The sequence below is a fragment of the Argiope bruennichi genome, chromosome X2 (assembly GCF_947563725.1).
Source record: "Argiope bruennichi chromosome X2, qqArgBrue1.1, whole genome shotgun sequence".
NCBI lineage: Eukaryota > Metazoa > Arthropoda > Arachnida > Araneae > Araneidae > Argiope > Argiope bruennichi.
In genome coordinates, this window is record NC_079163.1 from 62,172,681 (window position 1) to 62,190,531 (window position 17,851).

The 17,851-nt window shown below is 30.7% G+C and overlaps 1 protein-coding gene across 1 annotated transcript in view; it reads right to left on the reverse strand.

Annotated features, from left to right (window-relative positions):
* Nucleotides 1–981: 981 nt before the first annotated feature.
* LOC129960163 (neurofilament heavy polypeptide-like) overlaps nt 982–17,851 on the reverse strand; it is a 46,837-nt gene continuing 29,967 nt past the window's right edge. The window contains exons 7-8 of the mRNA XM_056073355.1: nt 6,613–6,678; nt 982–3,230 (exon numbers count right to left, since the gene is read on the reverse strand). Coding sequence (XP_055929330.1) covers nt 3,172–3,230; nt 6,613–6,678 — 125 coding nt within the window. The 3' untranslated portion in view covers nt 982–3,171. The remainder of the gene's footprint in view (nt 3,231–6,612; nt 6,679–17,851) is intronic.

Sequence of the window (17,851 nt, forward strand, 5' to 3'; positions counted from 1 at the left end):
TGATAGTGACTGTGTTAATTGCGTACACACAAACGTCCATTCTTGTCAACAGTTATGATGCAGTGACATAAAACCTTCCTCTTCTATGCAAATAATAAGTATATGTGCATTGATGATCTGCATTTCTCGGAAATTTTTTGACATGTGATCTATTATTCAAAATTCAGTAATTTAGGAAATACCCTGTAATCTAATAATTTGATCCACTGAAGAAAATTTGCATATTTCTATTCCATTTTTAAACTCGCGAGAGTTATTGGGGTGAACCTCATAGTTTTGAACTAGGCCAAAAGATGGCATCTAGTTCTAATATCTGCATTTCTTAAAAGAAGTTTATGCATATTTTTGGGGTAAGTTCAGTGTATTCTGAAGAAATTACAAAACTTTGCAATTTTCAACTTTTTAAAAGTACAAATCAAAGCTTCTGACAGACAATCCGAACCTTAGATTTCTGAAAATTTATTACTAATGCTTCCACATATTTTAGATTTGAAAAAAAAAAAAAATAATAATAGTTTAAAAGATCTCTGTGCATTAACAAATTATTTGGTGGTACGCACTTACCTTACGTTTTTGCTATACATCTAGATAGTAGAACACCCCAGATTGAATATCATACAGTCTCAAAATATTCTATATTCAGCACTGTAATATGTGGAAAATTTCAGATTTAAGAAATGGTTATGTTATAGTGTATTAATCTTATAAAAATAATTCTCAAATAGAACATTAAATTTTATTTTCGGAAAAATTGATATAATTGTTTTAACAAAATGTATAGCGAAATTTTTAATTGATAACGAGAACCGTTTTCATAAATAACTTACTTGGGTTTCATTTTCCATTAACACCCCTATTAAAACAAATTTAACTTTAGTGAAAAAAAATATAGTTACATTAAAAACTTAAAAAGATTATTAAATTGTGCGATTCTGACCATAAAATTGCGTTTCAGAGTTATAACAATTTTAAAACAAAGAATTCTCATATACAAGCTTTAATGTTTCATACTGTAAATTATCACATTACAAGTTCATGAAAATGAATACAAACCTATTTAGCACTATGTGAATGTTTGTGCATTATGACTTATAGATGAATTTTAACTGATTTACAACAAATTACAACAAAGTAAAATACAGACCTGATTTTTTTTTATCAAATTAAGATTACAATAACAAGTTTTAAATACTTTGAAAATTTAACAAATTTATTTAACCCCAGTTATAATAACTATAAAAATGTATATCAACATAAAATTAAACTACAAAAAAATCAGATTATTTGCGGACATGCAAAAACATCAATTTTTAACCACATTTCCGAACATATATACAATAAAAATATATCTAACTCATATGTATTTACATTTTTATTTCTAAATATTCTTCAAGTGAACAACAATATTTTCACGGCAGTAATTACATCCAAAATAGTTTTTATTAAAAACGATTTGAATTATTATTCAAAAAGTTATTTTATCTCCCAAAAATGGGAATGAAGCAGACTCTTCAAAAATATGTAGTAAACTCGTGATACGTGAAATATGATTTCAATATTAAAACAAATTCTCCAGTAAAATAATAATAATGTTCAGAGTTTCCAGACCTAAAATTAGCACAGTAAAACAATGAGAAGATATTTAAAAAAAATGCTTGGATTTATTAAATAAACAATATGCATTTATAAAACCATTAAATTTTTTTGTCAATACTAATAAACATTAGATTGATTTATGATAATTCAGTTACTGAATTGAAATTTGGAAAGGGATAAATGAATAGAAAATACCTCTAATATTAGAAAAAAAAAAGTGAGATATACTGAAAAGAAAATTTTGTTTCAAACATTTAAAGCATACTAAATGATTTTCTGTGTTTTTTCACTGAAAATGATGCCTCAGTGATTACAGATAAACCATATTAATATGCAAGCGAAACCGAATAAATTACAATACACATAGTGAAAGAATTTTCTTATATGAAATTCTAGCGTAATTGCCGGTACAAATATAAACGTGTCTTCAATGAAGTTATTCAGTACAATCCTTGAAAGCAATATATCAGTACAATTACAAGTGAGACAAATCCAAATGTTTGTCTTATCAAATTAAGATATTAAAGGAAAAATTAGTTCCTTGTCTTCATACTTGCTAAAAATGAAGTACTAAAACATCAGTAAAACAAGTACCTGTTCTGAAACTTAAAAAGGCCAATCATTTAATAAGACTCTCAGGAAAGGAAACTCTGATGTAAATTGAAACTATAAGAAAAATCGAAAGGATATTTAAGTTAATACATAAATTCTAGCTTTAAATTAAATTGAATATTTCTCATTTTAAAATATAAGTAAATTAATATGAAGGGAAAAATTTAATTTCATATTTTGCAAATAACAAAAATTGGAACTTTAGCAATCTATAAACATTTTATAGCAATCGTAACTCCTCAAGTTGAAAATTTCCGCATGTAAATAAGAATTAAAAATATTACAAAGAACATCAGCAATCAAAATAATTTTGTACTGTATTTGTAAAAATATGTTTCCTAAAAAGTGCCAATTTTCTCCAAAATATTTTAAAAACAAAGAATCCAAGAACATTCAGCAGGTTATATGAAAGTAATTTTGGCACTCTGATTAGTTTTTTACATACAGGGTGCGACACAGAAAGTACATTTTCCATCAAGTTTAAAGAAATTGATTTTTAAAAATGTGTAGTCACTCTCACAAATGTTTCTACAATAATTTTGAGAAAGGACATTAAACAGCAAATGTCACTGTATAATCAGTTGACACATTTTTATGCCACCCAACAAATACATACACATAAAAGAAAATCCTTATTATGTTGATGTACAATCTTGAATTTCACCCTGTATTTACAAATGCAAAGTGACACATCAACACCAACAGTCACTTTAAAAACACACAATCACATATATTGAAGTAATTTATAATATTTTTATCTTTTCAAAAGTATAGTAAACACCACCAAGAAATAACTGCTACTTTTCGTAACAATCCACATGACCATTTTAACCTTAACATTTTATTTCCCTGGAAAGAATGACAAGTTCCATAAAAGTGGCAGGATGAATTCAGGGTTTCAGTTGAGAGTGAAAGACCATTTTTTTTTTTTTTTAATGTAAATCTTCTTGAAGACGCAAAATGTTAATGATCACGGCGAACTTTTTTCTTTTTCTTCTGCTCTTTAGGTTCAGGATAAAGACCTAGTAATAAAATAATAATAATAATGTAGACTTGATAAATGGATACAACAGGTTAAGCAATTGTCAGAATAAATAAAGACAATTCTTTCATACTACTTTTGTAAGAAAATAAAAGTCACAATTAAATCGAAAATAAATACACAATTAAATTGCATAATTTCATCCTTGCACATTTGCTGTTTATACGAAATTTGCTTTTCATTCATATTTTCATTTCAGAATAAAGCAAGGTAAGCTCAACATCTGAAAGGTAATATAGAATCGAGCAATTTAGACATCTACCTGAATGTGTCTTTCCACAAAGTTCGTAAAAGCTGTGTTTGAATTGCCCTAAATGAATATCTATCTCAATTATACGGAAATAAGTTTGTTTAGCGCCATTTAATTAATTACAATCTAACATGAATATCTCTCCAGAAGTCAGCAGTTCAGTTTGGAGAATTAATTTAAATTTTATTTCACATTCATTAATAGCTATTAAGTGATTAAAAACTTGGAACACTATCAAAAGATTTTGCACCATTCATAATTTTGAAAAACAATACGATTAACATATTTGTATTTCCATATGTATTATAGGGTTGCCACTCAGATCTGCAAAAAAAAAAAAAAAAAAAAAAAAAAACCTGTGTTTTCCATGTACGTATATTCAAGATACGAGAAAATGGGGAATAGCATTCATACGCTAGTTATAATAGAATATGGTTTTAAAGGAGTGGAAGAAACAAGAAAAGGAAGCAACAATTTAACATTATTCAAATTAATATCATATTAAAAGAAAATTTTTATTTATATTCCCCCCCCCAAAAAACGATTTTATTTATTATGTAGAATTTAGTTACACAAAATTTATATATTAAGAAGGAGGGGATATATTACCTCTCATGCCATTTAATTGTAAATCGCACAAAATCAAGGACTTGGGCGAAATTTAAAAAAAAAAATAAATGTTATCATGATACAAGTCATTTAATGATTACTTAACAAAAAACATTACAAAGCAAGATTTTTTTTTCTGTATTTATTTATTTATTCATTCATTCATTCATTTTGGCAAATCAAGCATTCGGTCATCAATTTCTGCAAATTTTTCAGCCATCAGTTTCATGGAATTAATGGGCCTAATCCATAACAAAAACTACAACATTTCTGTATGGCCTAACATACATTTTTTAGCTATTTCCCTTTCAGTGAACATATGTGAAAATATTGCTTCAATGATATTGCGACATATCATTGAATGAATTAAAGGACGAATATGACACAACAAGTTTTCGTTCAAAAATTCAGCTTTAAATTATTGTTCTTCAACCAAAAAGTTCGAAATCGGTTTATTTTCGAACATTAAACCTGACGTTTTCGGATTTGGCGTGTCATTCCTTTCAGACACTTAAGTTCAGCATCAATGATAATTCTTTGGAACTGACACGCTGTCTTGTATGTTTTCCTCTTTTAGCATGGCTGATAAGTGCCTGTATTCCGAGCAGTACGCAATATGCAGCTTCTTCGTTGAATTTTGTGGAACTTCTCAAATCCATTCTACAAAATCAAGATTGATTTTTTTTTTTTTAATCTGTCCAATTCGAATTACATGCGGATTTTAAGTAGCTCACTGATTTAAAAATATCCTCTAATCTACTTAGAATAAGCTCGGTTTCTCAAATAATACACAAACCGTTCAATAAACTGTATGGTAGACTAAACAACACCGCACTGCTTCCGCAGATTGAATGCTGCTAATCCCTCCAGAGAAATGTATTCTATTCTTTCGCGTAGTTACAGAAGTCTCATGTACATGTCCTTTAATTGTAATTCAGGAATCATGAAAAAAGAACAAATGTCTCGCAATCGGAACTGGATTGGCCTATGAAAACAAAAACAAAAAAAAACAAAAAAAAGGAGGGGGGGGGGTGAAAAAGGGCGAGTTTTACGTTAAACAATTGCAAATAGTATTATTTCGTTTATGGAAGCTACGACTACAATCTTTTATTCTTGCAATCTTCACAGATTGGTATTTTTTGGATGAGAAAAAAATAACAGAAACAAAATTCCCTGTATATTCCTTGTTTTTATGAGAAGCTTCAAATTTCCCAGCTTTTTCCCGTTTTTTTAATACGATTTTTAAATTCCCTGTTCTCCCAGTGGCGTGGCAATCTTGTATTATGCAAGGTATTTTGTTGACATTAGCTATTATTTGAAACTAACCACCTTTGGCGATTAGCTGGTTCGCCATGAATATTATGTTATTTCGAATTAAATCTTTTATGCATAATGTTCATGATTACCCAAACAGAATATGTTTAAACATGAAACTATAACATGACATCAAAGCCGCTTTATTTTAATAGCATTGTATCTGATCTGTTCATTGTGTATATGAACCATCCTACTACAGTAAAGTCTCCTATAACTTCATAGTGGCATTATTTATCTTCCAACTTTCATGATATTGTGATTTCATATTCTTCTTTCTCATGTAAACTATACAGATATTAAACAGAGTCCTTTTCCCTAAGCTTACAACAATGGAAGAAAACAAAAGTATTGATTATTTGACGGAACAATGAAAACCGTTTGTACTTCTGTTCAATAAGAAAATTAAAAATTGCTCAAAAAATATTTTTAAATATTACAAATTTTTCCTGGATTAGGGCATAGTTAAATTGTTATTATTAAAAAGAAAATTAAAATGGTGTAAAAATTACTGATGTGAAATAATATTTTCGGGAGTTACCGTGGAAAAAAAAGCTAAAATCTCACCCAATTATAAATTAAAATTTAAAACACAATCGCTCCAAAGAGCACATTTCTACTTCAAAAAGTATATCTGCGCCAAATTTGGTAGCTCTAGGTCAAACGATTTGCTTTGTTAAGCACTAACACATATTTTCCTTAATTATTAGTTGAGATCACTGCAAATTATGCCTGAGCATATATATTGGGTGTCATTTACATTTTTAGTTGTAATCTCTGATATATTCGCTTCGCGCTATTAACAGGGATTTCTAGGAGCCCTAAAAACTTTTTTTTTTTTGAATTGGTGACTTTTCCATCTTGAAATTGGTGCTTTAAAAATGCACTATACTTTTAAAATAGCAAGTAAGATTAATTAATGTTTTAGTTTTATTTGGTTTGATATTTGGAAAATTCACGCTTATAATGATCTTAAAAACCTAATACAGAGTCAAATAAGGAAAGTTTGATTTTACTTTCGCTTGTATGCTAGAATCGGCTCCGCAAACAAATATTAAAAATATTTTATCTAAACATCATTTTAAACTGCAGAACATTTTTTGGAAAATGAATTATATTGCAAGCTATTTTTCAGAAAACTGTAACATGCATATGTACACATACACACAGCAGAAAACCTAAATCTTACCTGCTAGCTCATCAAATGCTACATTAGAAGTTTTCACTTCATGTTGTTGATTCCCTTCAACTTTATCTAAAAGTAAAGCATATGCTGTGTTAATACTTGAAAAATGAAGGTATAAATGATTCCAATCATGTATAAGTGAAAAAGAAAAATAGAGCAATGTGCTTGGAGTGCATTAAATTTCTAATCTAAATAAATCTTAATTTAAAAAAAAAACTGAGTAGGGCTGTGCTGATTTTCGATTTATAGAAAAATATCGATCCATCGAAATCATGATCATGAATAATAAATTCATGATGAGTCGTGATACAATCAATCGATATTCACAATTAATTTGCGTTTCAGATTTCGTTTTGGTTATCGCCTGGTGTTTATTTTTGTCTTTCTTCATTCTTTTTCACCTTCGCACGTAATTTTTGTTAATATTTCTATAAATGCTCCCATATTCTAATATATAAAAGTACTTGTTTTAAGCTTTTCATTTTGGAATAAACTGCTTTCTGTTCCCTAATTGAATGATACCATTATGAAAAAATAATTGCGGTTATCAGAAGGTTGCTGATTGTCTTTAGTTTAATCGCTATATATTCATCTTCAGAAATAAAAGGAAAAACGATTAATTCAGAATAAATCCACAATTTTATTAGCAGTTTCGCATTTTCTCACTCAAGCGTACTTGCATTTAAAAAAAATCACTATACTTCCGCTTTAGTCTGGTGTCTCAAGATAAATCGCAATACAATAAATCAATTTAAATTATAATAATTCATTATATTGAAAAAAAACACGCAATATTATAAATTGTAACATGTAGACATCGCTTTGGCTTTGACACACTTTATTAAAGCGGCTTTAACACAATTATTTTCTAACTATTTTTATTCAAAAGAAAGCAAATTTTTTGATTATATAAATTGAAACTTCCTTTTATTTGGAGTCGTTCTGATTAGTCAAGATGTTAAGGGATGCTATTCACAGCTTATAATAGCTATAAATAAATAATATCACGATATATCGAAAAATATCGATACGCGTTGGACGATATATAGTGATGATGAAATTCGGCTATTGCCCAGACCTAACTATGAGTTAGTAGCGATTCAGTGAATGCATTTCTTACAGTTCCGGGTTATACATAGAGGACTGAACAGAATTTAATCAATTGCTGTCCATTAAAATAAAAACTTTATATGTCAAATAAAATCATTGTTATTTCCAGAAAATTCCAAATAGAAACAGTTTTCTCATTTAAATTATAAAAGTATTTGACTACTAATAAATACATATTTTAAATGGCTCTATTCCTTTCATTTGTTGTGTTTTTTTCAACTCTGATAAAACTTAAGTGAATTAGAAATTATCCAGGAATCTATAGAAATTAAGTGACTTTATAGAGTTCAATATTTGAGAATATCAGAGACAACTTTCAGCTGCAATGCCTTTAAACACTATCTATCAATGTATGATTTGCAATAAATGAATGCAAAAAACAAACCCTTGTTAAATGACACTAAAATATAAAAACACAATGGTGAAGACTCTACAAAAAAGCTGATAAATTATTTCCACAAATTCAATACACATGTATAAATAAATTAAACAAGCTGCTTACATTAAAAACAGTTCTGTTAAGAAAATTAAATTTAAGCATTGATTATACATTCTATGGCCAATAGTTTCTGAAACCTATATTAATGTGATGTCACTCACTTTTTGTATCTTTGATTAGGACAAGATAAATCTGATATTCCACAATATTGTTTAATATTCCGAATGATGTGTAATATCATGAATATATCATAGCAATATTGTACAGTATCATGTATTAATAGAATTATATATCCAGGGAAACTTGCCATCTGTTTTTTGTAAATGACTGAAGGAAGTATTGATTTATGTTATTTACATTCTAATCCATGTTAGCGATATTCAATTGAGTTATAACTAGAGCTCTGGAAAGATCAATCTAGTTTTTAAACAGTCATACCATCAATACAAGTTAGTAAAGCTTTGTTTTAATAGTAGAAAGAGGGAGGGGGGGGGGGGGAGGGAAAGAGAGAGAGAGAGAAAAAAGGACTTTTTCCGAAATATTGCTATAAAGTCGGGAGAACAGCATTATCCATAATGTTAAGATTTATCGCCGAGTTTGTTTCCAGTCACAAGAACTAAGGAATCCAACCAAACTATGAAAAATACTTCTACAGAATTATGTTACCGCTGTCAAACATAACAGTTGACAAAATGCAGTCGGACAAGTCTGGCTGTGCATTCACTGAACTCAGAACTAGGGCTGGGCGATGGCCAAATTTCATCATCGCGATATATCGTCCAATACATATCGATATATCGTGATATCATTATTTACAGCAACTATAAATAGCATCTCTTAACATACTGACTGGTCAGAAAGACTCCAAATAAAAATAGAAAATAATTGTGTTAAAACCTTTTGTAACCGTAACTGTTTTCCTTGGCCCTCTAGCAGCCGCTGCAATAAACAGTTAGTTCAAGTCTTGGAAGCAAGCTGTAAACATAATGTTGCCCCGAATATAATTCGGGGCAACATTATGTATTACTACGATAACAGCCGAATATATATCGTAATAATACATAATGTTACCGTTTGACAGCGGTAACATTATGTATTATTACGATATATATTCGTAATTAAATATTATTGTCCATAATAGTTTTGTCCCCTTGTAAATCAAGTTCATTAAATGTACTTTAACTTAATTGGCATGATTTATTGACTTGAATCGTCTTCCCTGACTGAATTTAAATTTTTTCGCCCTTATGGTCACAATAAATTGGCAGCCCAACGTTCGGATCGAATTTAAACATTCGATTCGGATTAAACATTTAAAACATCGATGTTTACATTTCAATTCAGGAACTCGCTTTCTTTTTCAGTTTTTCTAGTTACCACCCCGGAAAACTAGGCTCTGATGAAAAGAAAGCAGCTGAAATTCTTCATCCGAAGAAGAAAGAGTACCAGATAAGTTTTGTTATTGTTTTATAAATCTTATTGGTAATAGTTTGTAATTTAATTTCGTCAATCTCGACGAATTAATTTAGCTGAAAACTAAGTTGTGATTTAATCAAACTAGATGAAGTTTTGTTTTTAAAAATTCTTCTGTTCTTCACCCCAAGAAGACCAAAAGTATCAGATATGTTGTTGTATTAAATCTTACTGATAATAGTTGAAATTTAATTCCGTCAAACCTGACGAATTAATTTATCTGTAGAAAACACAGAGTTGTTGTTATTAAAATGTTACTGAGAATAATTGTGTAGTTCATTAATCTTTAATATTGTCAATCTTGATGAATTAAAAATAAAAGTTGTATATAAAAGTCAGTGTAAATACTTTTATATTTAAGTTCTTGAATAAATTGATGTAAGTTTTGCTTTTAAAATACTCAATATTCCTTGAAAATGTTCAGCTTGTATATGAATGTAAAAGAAATAAAGTATATACAACTAGAGTTATTTTGATAGGAATAAGGATTCAAAAAGTCAAGGAAAAAACAAACAAAAAAAAAACCCGCAGAGTAAGTATAAATCAGAATTAATGAATACCAGTCACTTTCTGTCAGAATAGCTATTAGATGAAGAGAATTCTTTCTTTTTTGAATTACTTTCATTTTGTATAGTTGGTATTTATTCTAAAAACAAATATTAAACATTTCAGAGCGTAAATCGTGAAAGAACTTTTCCTTCTTTGAATGCGATTCTCTTATTTATTCGTATAAAAAAGAATTAAATAGTAATTCTCACAGTGTTATAAAACTTATGTGTGTTCAATAAAAATAAAGTATTTGTGTATATGATAAAATATTTATTATATTTGAATGATTGATATCTCTGAAAATACAGTAATTGGAAGAACTGTTTCATTCTTTTATAAAATTGTTTGCATATTTTGTTTACTAGGAAAGGATATTCATAGTAATTGTTGAAATTAATCTCATAAAACTATTTTATATTGAATGTCATAACGTATAAAAAATTGCTCAAAGTAGTTAAAAGTATTATTTTGATTACTCATTGCCGGTAGTTCTGAAAGAATGAAAAGGGAATAAGATTGTTATAAATAATTTTTTGTTGTTGTTGATTTCTGCTCGTAAAAGCCATATTCGAGTAGAATTATTTTCATTGTATTAATTGATTTTCGCTGGAAAAAAAAAGGGGAGGGGAAGGGGTCAGTCATTATTTTATTGTTTGATACAAGAAAGAACCTTGAGTAAAATTAATTGGGAAGAATATTTAATGTTTTGAAAATAAAGAATCACTTGTCATTTTATGTAAATGAAAGATATTAATAATGTGAAGAGAAAAGTGCATATTAATTAGGTTGAGACAATTTCTCAGATTAATTCTTTTATAGCAATTTATATATAAAAAAAACTGAAATTCAGTATTTTATGTATCATATAATTTTTCTAAGGTATATTAAAATTGCTGCTTGAATGGAAATAAATATTAAAATCTGTATTTAAGAAGTATTTTGCATAACCGAATTATTGTATACTTTTGAAGTATCTAAATTGAGATAAAGTGTTTTTTCCCTCAATCCTAAAACTGTGCAAACATTAATTAAAATTTAGAACTTACAAAAAAAAACTTTTAAAGAAGGCGTATTTGGGAACAGGAAAAAAAAAACAAGATTTGATCAATCTAGAAACCGACCAGGGATTACAAGTAACAGAAGGTCTTAAAGTGGTTCAACTTAAGGAACTGATTACGAATGCGGGTTCTTATGACGAGGAGTTCACAATTTTTTTTTTTTTTTACAAGGTGATTATTGATCAATGCGTTGCAGATGAAAAGGAAGCTAAACTCATAACAGCTGAAAGACAGGCAGAACGTTAACGAACTTGAAAAATTAAAGATCCAAGCAGAAACCAATCGAAGAATGACTAATGAAAATGCTCCTCAAGAAATATCTGATCAACCTAAATTTGATATTAGTCGAATTCTTCCAAAGTCCAACCCAAAGGAAGATGAAATTGGTTTTTACTTAACCATGTTTGAGAGACAATTAAAATTTGCAAACATACCGGAAGCCAACGGGGCTCCTTACCTCATCGGTTTTTTATCATCTGAAATAAATCAAATGATAGTGAATAGAATGAAGAATATTCTAAAAATTATTCAAAAGTCAAAGAAATGCTTTTAAAAAGATATTGCCTCTGCTGATAGGTTCCGACAATTGTTTGCGCAACACCGAAAAAGTGCAGACATTACATGGAAAGATAACACTTTTGAACTGAAATCCTATTTTGAAGGATGGACAACAGAATTGAATATTTTCACTTATGAATTGCAGGACTTGATAATCGCATATCAATTGAAAAGGAGAACCCCTCCTGAAGTGAAACAACATTTTGTGGATTCTTGGTCACAACTGAATAAACCATTTGAGCTCGCTGAGAAGCTCGATGGCTATGAAACTGTCAGATTAGGTATGAATAAAAGTCCTTCTGGCGTTGTGAAGAAACCTATGTTAAAAGAAAACGTTGTCTTTCCACCTGAAAGAAGGTGTAAAACTTCCAATCCTCGTGAAGTTAATCAGCACAAATCCAACGACTTTGGAAATTTTGCTAGTTCTAGACCAGAAAGAAAATCTTCGTTGCGCAGTTATGGGCGCGATTATCCTGGTTTTATCCAAGCAAAGTGCCCCAAATGCACTAAACACAAAGAAGAATCTAAAACCGTTGTTCAAAGTGTGAAACGTTTTGCGGCGGAATCACCCGATTCCCTATCAAGTTCTATCTTCCTAACTACGTGTGGAAGAGATGCAGCCTTTTGCACTGATACTGGAGCATCAAACTTCATTGCTGGAGAAGAATTCTTTATACTGTAACTAGATCGAAAATTCAGATTTTACAAGGACATTACGATGGTCCTAGCAGATGGAAAAGGAAGAAATCTTGGAACGTTGACGACTACAGTAAATCTCAATGTAGAAGGGAAAATTGTCCGTGTGCAGTTCATCGTCTTGCCTGAAGCAAAAGGAAATAGAACTTTTCTTGGAGCAGATTTCTTGCAAGCTGCTAGAATAGTACTGAATACCCCTAATGGTACCTGACATTTCAGTGAAAATCCCTATTAGCAGTTTCCTTTTTATAAGATTCCATCTACCGTTAAAGAAAATCAGACTGTGATATCATCTCACAAGGTAACTTCTCCAGAGACAATGCATGTCACACTACCAGAACGCCCGTTTCTGTGACGTTGAGAGAAGACGAAGGGAAACATTTGACAAGCAAACAATGTGACAGCCTTAACTCTTTGTTAAAAGAATTTGAGACATGCTTTCATCATGGGGAGACTTCATTGAGCATCGTATACAAACTGGAAATAACTTACCTGTTTCTGAGCCTCCATATCGAATGACTCCTGCAAAGAAGGAACTGTTAAAAATGGAGCTAGAATCCTTACTAGCTGAGGATATCATTGAGGAATGCGAGAATCCTTACGCAAGTCCTGTTGTATTGGTTCCAAAACAAAATGGATCCATTCGACTGTGCATTGATTACAGGAAGTTAAATGCTACGACAATTCCTAATACCTACCCTCTACTCAGAATGGATGATTTGTTGAATAAGGCTAAATCAACGAAGTATATGTCTACAATAGATCTGAGAGCTGGTTACCACCAAGTGAAAGTTTGTGAAGCAGACCAAGAGAAAATTGCTTTTATTTGTCCTTTCGGCACGTACAAGTTCTTGCGGATGCCGTTTGGTTTGCGAAATGCTCCGCAACGTTCTAATGCCTTATAGATAAGTTCAGATCTGGACTAAAGAATGTTTTTGCACTCTCATATCTTGATGACATCATTGTTTTGTCTGAAAGCTTTGACAAACATTTATCAGACTTAATGTAAGTATTTTATAGACTCTGTTCAAACTTACTGCTAACCGGGAAAAAAATGCAACTTTGCTAGTGACAGAGTAAAATATCTTGGACATTATATTACTGAACAAGGAATCGAAGTGGATACTGACAAAGACCAACAGTGCAGAAAATCCCTGAACCAACCTGCGCCAAAGTGCAGTCATTTTTACAGACTTTTTCATGGTTCAAAAGATATGTTCCACATTTTTCAGAAGTAGCGAGACCACCCAGTAATCTCACAAAAAAGAATAAATCCTGGACTTGAAGTGAACCTGAAAGGAAGGCATTTGAAGAGTTAAAGAGGAGGTTGATTTCACCACCTGTGTTATCTCAACCTGATGGAAGCAAGTTTTTCGTAATTAGAACTGATGCAAGTAGTTATGCACTAGATGCAGTCCTTATCCAAGGAGAAAGCCCAGAAGAACACGTCATTGAGTATGCAAGTCGATTCCGGAGTTCTGCAGAAAAGAACTACTCAACAACAGAGAGGAAAGCTCTTGCTGTTGCATGGGCTTTGGAAAAATTTCGTGGGTATGTGGAGAACCAAGAAATAATCATCGCAATGGACCATCAACCCTTAAAGTGGTTGATGAGCATAAAATCGCCATCTGGTCGATTAGCTTTGTGGGCTCTGCAAATTTAATCTTTTCACCTGAAAATCCACTATACGCCTGGAAAGTCCAACGTTGTCGCAGACCTACTGTCTAGACCAACTCATGAAAATAAAAAGTTCGTGTGCAATCTCAACACTATATTTATTGAACTACCATCTCGAAGATCTAAAGACATCCACAATGAATAGATGAAAGATGAGGATGTAAGAAAAATGATTGTTTTGAAAGTGGAAGGAAAGACGAAGACCATATCAGCTGGACAAGTAGAGGATATCTCATGAATCAGGGTATCCTTTACCGATATTCGCCAGACACTGAATCCAAGGAGGCACAGCTTGTTGTCCCTTGTCATGAAAGAGAACGAGTATTACAGCAATACCACAATTCATCCACTGCAGGACATAGTGGAGCTGAAGGAACATACTTCAAGATTGCTTCTCGATATTACTTTCCTGGAATGAGAAAGTTTATTGCGGGATATGTAAAAAATTAAACTGAATGCAACAGTTACAAGCCAAGTAATCAGAAACCTGCTGGATTATTGAAAACGCCTATTTATACTCAAAAATTTGAAACTTTAGCCATCGCCCTTTTTGGTCCACTACCAAACACTAAAACTGGAAAGAAATGGATCTTTTTAATTGAGGATACCAGTACAAAAAGGATAGAGCTCTTCGCTCTAGAAAATGCTACTGCATAAAATTGTGCGAAGATCGTAATAGAAGAAGTTTTCCTTCGCTATGAATTACCACGAATATTAATTTCTGACAACGGCACCAAATTCGTTAGTGCGGTAATGCAGCAAACCTGCAATTTCCTTGGTATCAAACAAGAATTAATTCCAGTTTATCATCCTCAGGCGAATCCATCAGCAAGAAAAAATCGTGATCTGAAGCCCAAACTAGCTATCCTAGTAAGTGATGCTCACGATACCTGGAAAAAAAAGTTGGCGATGATTCGATTTGCTATGAATATGTCAAAGTGTGACACTACTGGTCACACTGCAGCATATTTGTAATTCGGACGTGAACTAAGAACAACAGACGATGTAAACCACGATCTAAGAAGTCTCATTGAGAACGACAACTTCGTAGAGGAGATAACGCCTTACTTGAAACAATTTGCCTGCTTGACACCCCAAATCAGACAGCGGGTGGAGCAAAAGCAAGTTAAAAGGAAGAAATATTTTGATAAGAATAGAAGACAAATTTACTATCAGCCTGGTGACTAAGTCTGGGTGAATTTACACCCTATAAGTAGTAGAAGAAACAAACGAAGCAAGAAGTTTTCCCCCAGAAGGCCTTTATCTCGTAATCACAAACAGATCTCCTACCACTTATGACTTTGCTGATCCCAGTACACCAGATCAAGTAGTTCTTGGAACTTACCATACCCATATGCTGAAACCGTATAAACTGCCTCCAGAGAGGAAGATAAGTCAAGTAGTTCCCATCAAGCGAAGAGGTAGACCTAAGAAGTACAGTGCTGACTCTTCGCCGAGATGTCGTACGAGCCAGAGGGGGGGGGGGGGTCTGTAACCGTAACTGTTTTCCTTGGCCCTCTAGCGGCCGCTGCAATAAACATTTAGTTCAAGTCTTGGAAGCAAGCGGTAAACATGTTGTCCCGAGTAAAATTTTAATTTATATTTGTAATTAAATGTTATTGTCCCAAATAGTTTCGCCCAATTGTAAATCACGTCCTTTTATTTCATTAAATGTATTTTAACTTAATTGGTATGATTAATCGTCTTCCCTGACAAAATTTAAATTTTGGCGCCCTTACGGTCACACATTTTAATAAACTGTGTCAATGCCAGAGCAATGTCTGCATGTTACAATTTATAGCATTGCGTTTTTTCAATGTCATTTTTTTTAATTTTACCTTTTTTTACCGCTGACAAAAAAAAAAGAAAAAAAAAAAAAAAAAAAAAAAAAAAGAAAGAAAAAACGACATAATAATGCTTTTAACAGGTAAAATTAATTTTGTATATGAATTACATAAATTTTTATTCTTATTTTAATAGTATTATTGACGAATTTAATTTACATATGCACCAGAATTTTAACAATAGATATGTTATATAATTAAAATTAATCATTCAGTTTACTATTTCAAAACTCAAAAAGAGATGAAAAATAATAATTCCGAAATGAGTAAAACATTAATAACAAATATTATGAAGGGTAAATTTATTTACGAATGTATGATGTAATACCTTAAAATTTTTAGGAAAGGTCCTGATCACGATCAAGTAAAAGAAAAATATGCCATTATATATCATCAATATAAACTCAATGAAAAAACAACCAACACTCAAGTATAACGTTGTGTTTATGGATATTAAAATTCTAGCTAATTACCTTTTATTTCTAAGTATTCTATCAACATTTTTGCATATTATAAAATTTGAAAAATTAAAATGACGGGGGAATGAAAAAGGATAATATATATAAAAAAGAACAGTTAAAAGACTGAACACAATCATCACTAAAATATCTTTACATTAAAAACAGAAAAATAACAATTTCACAAAGAATTTCTTAAGTTAATTGAATGCATGAATTTTTAAATCAATTCAAAATACTCTGCATTTGAAAATAAAAAAGGAACATGAAAAGAAAACTGTTTTAAACTGCGGGAAAATTTGAAAAAAGCGCAATATAAAATCCAATTACATAAAGTGAAATAAATTGGGTTAAATAAAAATTTATCCATTAAAAATAATGCATCTTAAAAATATATATTGAGATATATTGTAATAAATATATAAATATAATGAAATTGGAAAAGAGCCTTTTTAAAAATATAAAAGCTCATACAACAGAAAAGCATGCGAATTAAAAAAAAAAAAAAAAAAAGCACAAATTTTCCACAATATACCTTGAAACGCAATAAATAAATAAATAAAAATCGCAAAACATTGCCAGGACTGATTCTCAATAGTCATGCAAATTTGATTAAAATCGAAATCTCGAAATTACCCAAAATTCGATAAGTATCGGCAAATCCGATATGTATCAAAGAATACGATAACTCGATACGTATCTGAAATCCGATCAAGCACTCAAACTAGTTTTGAAGGGAGTTCCGGAAGCAATGCAGCTGCCAGGTGAAAGCAGAGGTATAACAGCACTTTTTTTTTTTTTTTTTTTTTTTTTGATGCGAGTACGCTTGAGTGTGAAAATGCGAGATGCGAATAAAATTGTGGATTTAAACTGAATTAATCCTTTTCTTCTTTTATTTCTGAAGATAAATATTTAGTGATTAAACAAAGGACAGTCAATAACCTTCTGATAACCATAATTATTTTTTCATAATGGTATCGTTCAGTTAGGGAACAGAAATGACCAAAATGGCATGTTTAAAACAAGTGTTTTATATACTGTTTTACTGTTAAAGAAGTATTAACAAAAATTATGCACGAAGAGGAAAAATAAGAAACAGGAACAAAAATAAACACTAACCGATAACCAAAACGAAATCTAAAACGCAAATTACTTGTGGATATCGATTTATTGTATTGCGATTCATCATGAACTAGTATTCATGATCATGATTTCGATAGAAAGATATTTTTCGAAAACTGGCATAGAAAAATCGATTTTTCAAAAATATCGATTTATTTCGATAAATCGAAAATAGGCAGTTCTGAGTAGGGCTGTGCCGATCAACCTGCCATATTGTAAAGATTCATCCTCTCATATATTGTTTTTTTTTTCCCAATA